A 5,413-nucleotide genomic window follows, 5' to 3' on the forward strand; every position below is an offset into this window, starting at 1 on the left:
TCCAGTGGGCTCCCCTGGGTGCAGCGAGGGTGGGGAGTCCTCCTTCCCCCCCAGCTTTGACCACACAAAACCGCAACCATTTATATCAGTGAGTTACACCAGCTGAGATCATGTCTCACACTGCTTTTAGGTCAGTTTGGACAAGAAGCAAGGATGGCTGGGTACTGCACAGAGACAGCCCCCACAGCCCCCTTTCAATAATTCAGAGCATCCCCTCCCGTGCACATCCCCTCACAGCTTCTGGTTGCGAAGGTAAAAAAAGACGGCAAGGTAAAGATGACGTACCCTTCACTCTCACCGAGATCGTGTGGCGGATGCTGCCCATCTTGTTCGACGCCAAGCAGAAATACTCCCCGGAGTCTTCCTCAGAGACGTTGGAAATACGAAGAGCCTTGTTAAAGTTTTCCAGTTTGGTTTTGCCTGCTGGGAGCTCTCCTCCTTTCTTGTACCACATGATGTCTGGTGCTGGTCTAAGGAGAGGAGAGGAGATAAATGCTTTTGCAAGACCAGAAAATTACTCCTAAGAAAACAGTTGATAATCCTGCACTTGGAACCGCTCACACCCAGGGAGAAGGACTGATCCAACTGCTGGGCCACCCTCCTTCCTACCACAGCTCCTAAATCAGGACCTGGAGCATCACCAGCTGATCAGGAGCGGGGTCCATCTCACACCTTGTGCTTGGGGATGCAGGGCGCTGGTCTGGCAGCGTGGGCAGGCAGCACACCCAAAATCTGACCCCGAGCCCAGGGTGCTTCTGCAGGCACATGGATCGCAAATGTCCCCACCCCACCCAGTTTATATGGTGTGGTGAGGAGCACCCAGGAGATCTGCAAATAGCTATAGGGGCAAACCAGTGAGGAATTATCCTTGGACAGCAAGTATCCGAAGACACCTGCTTCTCTGAACAGTGCTGGAAAACTCAGCTCTCCTGTTTGCTCCATGCTCTTACGCTTCAAGTAGGTGATGAGAGTATTGTTAATTGCAGTTAAAAGGAAGGGAATGATCCCTTTTCCTAGCCAGAGGTATTTCCCACTGGTGATTCAGCATCTTGGTCCCAAGGCCATCCCACCAGGGACGGCTGGGGACCACCCTCTCCCCATCTCCGCCAGCTGCCGGGATGCGGTACGTACACTCCTGAAGCAATGCACTCCAGCAAGAGATCCACCCCTCTGAGCACCATCTGACTGCTTGAGGTCCCGTGGGGGTACATGAAGATGGGAGTTGTTTCCGTAATCCCTCGGGCTGAAATCAGCAGGAGAGAAAAACAAAACAAAAAAAAAAAACAAACCACAAAACACAGTGATTTTAAACTCTCCTTTGCATCAGCAATGGGGAGGGCTCATACAGGGCCAGGACTACACCGTGTTTTCAGGGGGAAGCTGTCAACTTCCCAGCCAAGCCCGGGATACTGAACTCACCCAGAAATGTGCCTGGAAAGTAGAGAAGGGCTCAAGGTAATTTTAAAGTTTTTTTTTTTAAAAAAAAAAGGGGGTAGAGAGAGGATGCTTGGCAGGCAGGGAGGTAAAGAAGCAGCAGAGGATGGCCAGAGGGAGCCGAGCCGCAGGGATGGTGCATCAGGGAAGTCCCCGCACCATCAGCTCCCACCGGGGCAGCACCTTTCCTGCCCACCCCTGCCTCTAGCACAAAGAAATGGGCTGAAATCAGATGAGACTTGGGAATAGTGATGGACATAACATGTAACGAAGGACAAAAGGAACAAATGGGCATGGGAAGGGTTTACTCAGACAACTGAGATGCTTTGCCACAGAGATCTCCAAAATACGGAGGATCCTGGCACTGTCTGGAGCTCTAGCAGCACCGAGGAGGTTTCCCACCCTTACGAGGAGCTGCGGGGCCTGGAAGGACAGTGCCCTTTGGAAAGGAACAACTTAGCGACCAAAATGACAAATTTCAGGACTGGACAGGAAAGTTTAACAGGAGAAAAAGAGGGGAAGACACAAGACAACTCTCTACAGATACACACAGTGAAGGTCTCTTTGTAGGGGAAAAAAATTAATTATTAATGGAATAATTTCCATTAATAAGTGGAATTATTAAACTAGATCTAGATCAGTGAGGACAAAACAGGATGAGATGGGCTTGAAAGCAGCAGCAGCAGCGACGGAGGTTATGAGATTAGGAAAGGGGACAGAATGGCGAGGGTTGGCACAGGGTCACTACAAATACCAAAGCGATCCGTGGGGAGAGCCCACCCCGGTGCAGAAGCAGGATCTTGGGGTGCAGACCAAGCCCTCTCCTGCTGCCCCGAGAGCTTCGTTCGCTCAGCGAGCAGGAGGCAGCCAGGTGTGCCCAGCACCACAGGGCTTTTGGGGATGCCCCCATCTATTTGGGAAGCCTCCCCCTGAGCTCTGGTAGGGGAAGAGGGCTGGGAAGAAGGAGAGGAGACAGGGCAGGGGCCGTTCATGGAGTTCCCATCAGCCTGCCTTAGGGAAAGTCTGGGACCAGGCTCACAAGGGAAAAAAAGAAAACCCAACCCCAGGCGTTAAACCGAGCCTTTGAAACGCCTCCACATCTGCCGGAGCGCGGCCGCATCCCACCGCTCCCACAGGTTACCGGTCCGCGTGTGCTCGTCAGCGGGTTAGTCAATTATTTGATTAATGGATTACCAGGACAGGCAAATCTTGAGCTTATCCTGAAGGGCCGGTTCTCTGGGCAGGCACACGCTGCTGTTTGCTTGCCCGCTTCTGGAGAGGGTCTCACTCCTGGTTACAACCATCCAGCCCACGCTGGGGCTCTGCGGGGGGACGGCAGAGCCAGCGGCTGGGCTTGAAGCCAGTATTTATCAACAGCTCCCATCCCTCCGACCAGACCCGTGAATGTCTCTCTTCTCAGGTGATTAGGAGAGCGGGATATTATTTTATAAGCCAATATTGGTTTTTATTAGCCAACAGCCCTGTTTGAACAGGCTGAACATTTCACTCCCACAATGAACCCGTTTGCTCAGGAGCCCAGAGCATAACTAGAAGAGATAAGCAGCAGTGCAAGCCAAATTTTACGAGCCATATATTAATGATGAAAATTAAAAATAAGGGAGATAAATTAGTACCCTACCCACTTGTTTAATAAACCTAACAACAACACTGCATAGCTGATAAGCTTTCTGCTTTAGTACAGCACTACTAATAAATATCTTGCTATTTATAATAGGGAGCGGCCAGGAATTCTCTCGGGCAGAGGTACCGCTCCAGCTCTGAACTTGTGGCAGCTGGAAGCTGTCGGACAAATAGCAACATCTCACTCATCTGTTTGGATGGAATAAAACTGGAAAAATAAATCCCATGGCTATTTATTTCTGCATAAAAATAGACTCTGCTTCCAATGTATTGCTGCTGTTGTCCCTGCCTCTCTGAAACTGGACCCGTTCCCTGTGAACGGGGTACCCCAGAAACGGCCGCTTCTCACCCAACTGCCCCCTCCGCACAGCCCTGACCTCACAGCTTTTAAAAACCGCACATCGACTGGCATTTCTGCTGAAAGGCGATAGCAGGAATATGCACATCCAGACACATCCCATCCGTTCGCCTCCTGCAGAACTAGCCAGCATTAAAACATCTCGCAGGTTTGCCAAAAGAAAAAAAAGAACAAAACAGACCTTCATTTCTATTTTTAAAAAAGGTGAGAAACTTCTGCTGATAAAATACGGAATTAATCCTTTTAGATCATTTTTCCTTCATAATTGCAGACCGTTTGCCTAGGCAATTGAGTTTTGCAGTGAGGAAACGGCTGCACCCGCTACGAGCCGTGGGGAGAAGGGCTTGGTTGCATCTCCCGCAATTAGCCTGGCCCTCGAGTGCAGTTTGAGACAAGCGTCCCACAGACCACTCGTGCCCCACGTCCACACCAGCAGGTCCCACGTCCCCGAGATGAGCTCGGGCGCATCCATCGCAGATGGGCAGGGAAGGGGACGCGCAGCCTCCGGCTACTTTGCCGTACACCGCCAGCCCGTGCCTGTGCCCCCATCCCACCGACCTTCCCTGCAAGCTCTGCAGAGCCCTTTGCCAGCCGGCTCTGGAGCTGAGCCCCTACCGTAGGGACCAGCACCCCAAGGTAGAGGGTCTGGGAGCCCCAAGTCTCCCAAACACCTAAAATACTTGAGACACTGATGTCCCTCTTCCCCACTCCCCCCTCTAAGACTCCTTGCTTTGCTGCAGCTGGTCCCAGCGGCCAGTACGGCCAGACAGGTCATTCCAGGGAGAAACACGGGGTTAGCAAAAAGAAAAAAGTACCGAGGGTAAGAAGTTTTTCACCAGTTCATTAACTATTATGAAATTGCTGGGTTGGAGCTCAGATTTGCATAGGGACCTGAGTGGGTGATTTGAATCCACTGGACCCATAAAGTGTTCCAGGGGATGTTAAATGCAAATAGCCCATCGAATGCAGACAGCAGGCAGTTTATCCTACACACCTATGAACAGAAATCTGGAGAAATCTAGGAGACTGTAAATATAAGATCCCATTTTCCTACCCGAGTGGCTATTAAGCATCCCTTTTCCCTGAACAAAGATGTGCAGCGGGAGATCAGGAAGCCCATGACCACCTGAACCGGCAAGGACTGCAAACACAGAAATGGTGCCCAGCCACCATGAAGGCATCCTCTTTGAAATGCAAACATCATTTACGCTGCCGAGGTGCGAGATATATTTATAGGAGAGCTCACCACTGGATTTCTCTTTGGTCCCTGGCCCTGCGTGCCTGCAAGAGAGGCATTGCCTCTTGCTCGCCTCTCGCTGAGGCATGATGCAGTTTATGTGGTTCTCGTCGAAGCTGATTTTGCTGGCGATCCCTTTTCCACAGCCATTTCTACAAATATTTTAGAATAGGCCCAGCCCGTTTGCTGCCACCAGCACTTCTTCCGAGCCTAGTTCCTCTGCTGAGCCTTCCCCAACTCTCCAGCATCCTCACAAACCTCCCGCTCCTGGCTGCCGGTGAGATGCCAACACCCCGGTTCCCTTGGCAGGGGAAGGGATGCCTGGGATGCCCACCGACACGAGAGGGCTCTTGCCGGGGACACCGAACCCAGGGCCCTTTGCCTGGCACATCCTCCTCACACTCCAACCCTCTCTGCTCTTAGCTGGCAGAAGCACTCCTTGTCCCCAAAAGTCCTCATGGAAGAAGAAAATGTGCCCTGGGTTGTGCAAGGCACAAAGCAAGCTGTGGCTCCGGGTGGGAACCCGAGCGGGATTTGGCTGTAGGGCACAGCCGGGGACCAGCGCAGGGCATCGCCGGGGCTCTCCCCACCCCGCTGCCGCACGACCCCGGCCCCCGTAAGCAGCAAGAGGGGCAGAAAGCAAATCCTGCCCATGACAGCACCTGGCCTTGGGGCAATCAGACTCAGTGGTGGTCTTTGGCCAGGCGTTTGCATCCCTGGCAGTGTCTGCGCCCTCAGCATCG

The 5,413-nt window shown here is 52.3% G+C and overlaps 1 protein-coding gene across 1 annotated transcript in view; it reads right to left on the reverse strand.

Annotated features, from left to right (window-relative positions):
• The window catches only part of LOC104164644 (neurofascin), a gene marked incomplete at its 3' end in the record, with an annotated part of 28,267 nt that overhangs the window by 13,712 nt on the left and 9,142 nt on the right, over positions 1-5,413 (reverse strand). The window contains exons 8-9 of the mRNA XM_009704038.1: positions 1,132-1,243; positions 293-470 (exon numbers count right to left, since the gene is read on the reverse strand). Of these exons, the coding sequence (XP_009702340.1) occupies positions 293-470; positions 1,132-1,243 (290 nt within the window). The remainder of the gene's footprint in view (positions 1-292; positions 471-1,131; positions 1,244-5,413) is intronic.

Source organism: Cariama cristata, unplaced genomic scaffold (genome assembly GCF_000690535.1).
Source record: "Cariama cristata isolate BGI_N322 unplaced genomic scaffold, ASM69053v1 scaffold30820, whole genome shotgun sequence".
Classification (NCBI taxonomy): domain Eukaryota; kingdom Metazoa; phylum Chordata; class Aves; order Cariamiformes; family Cariamidae; genus Cariama; species Cariama cristata.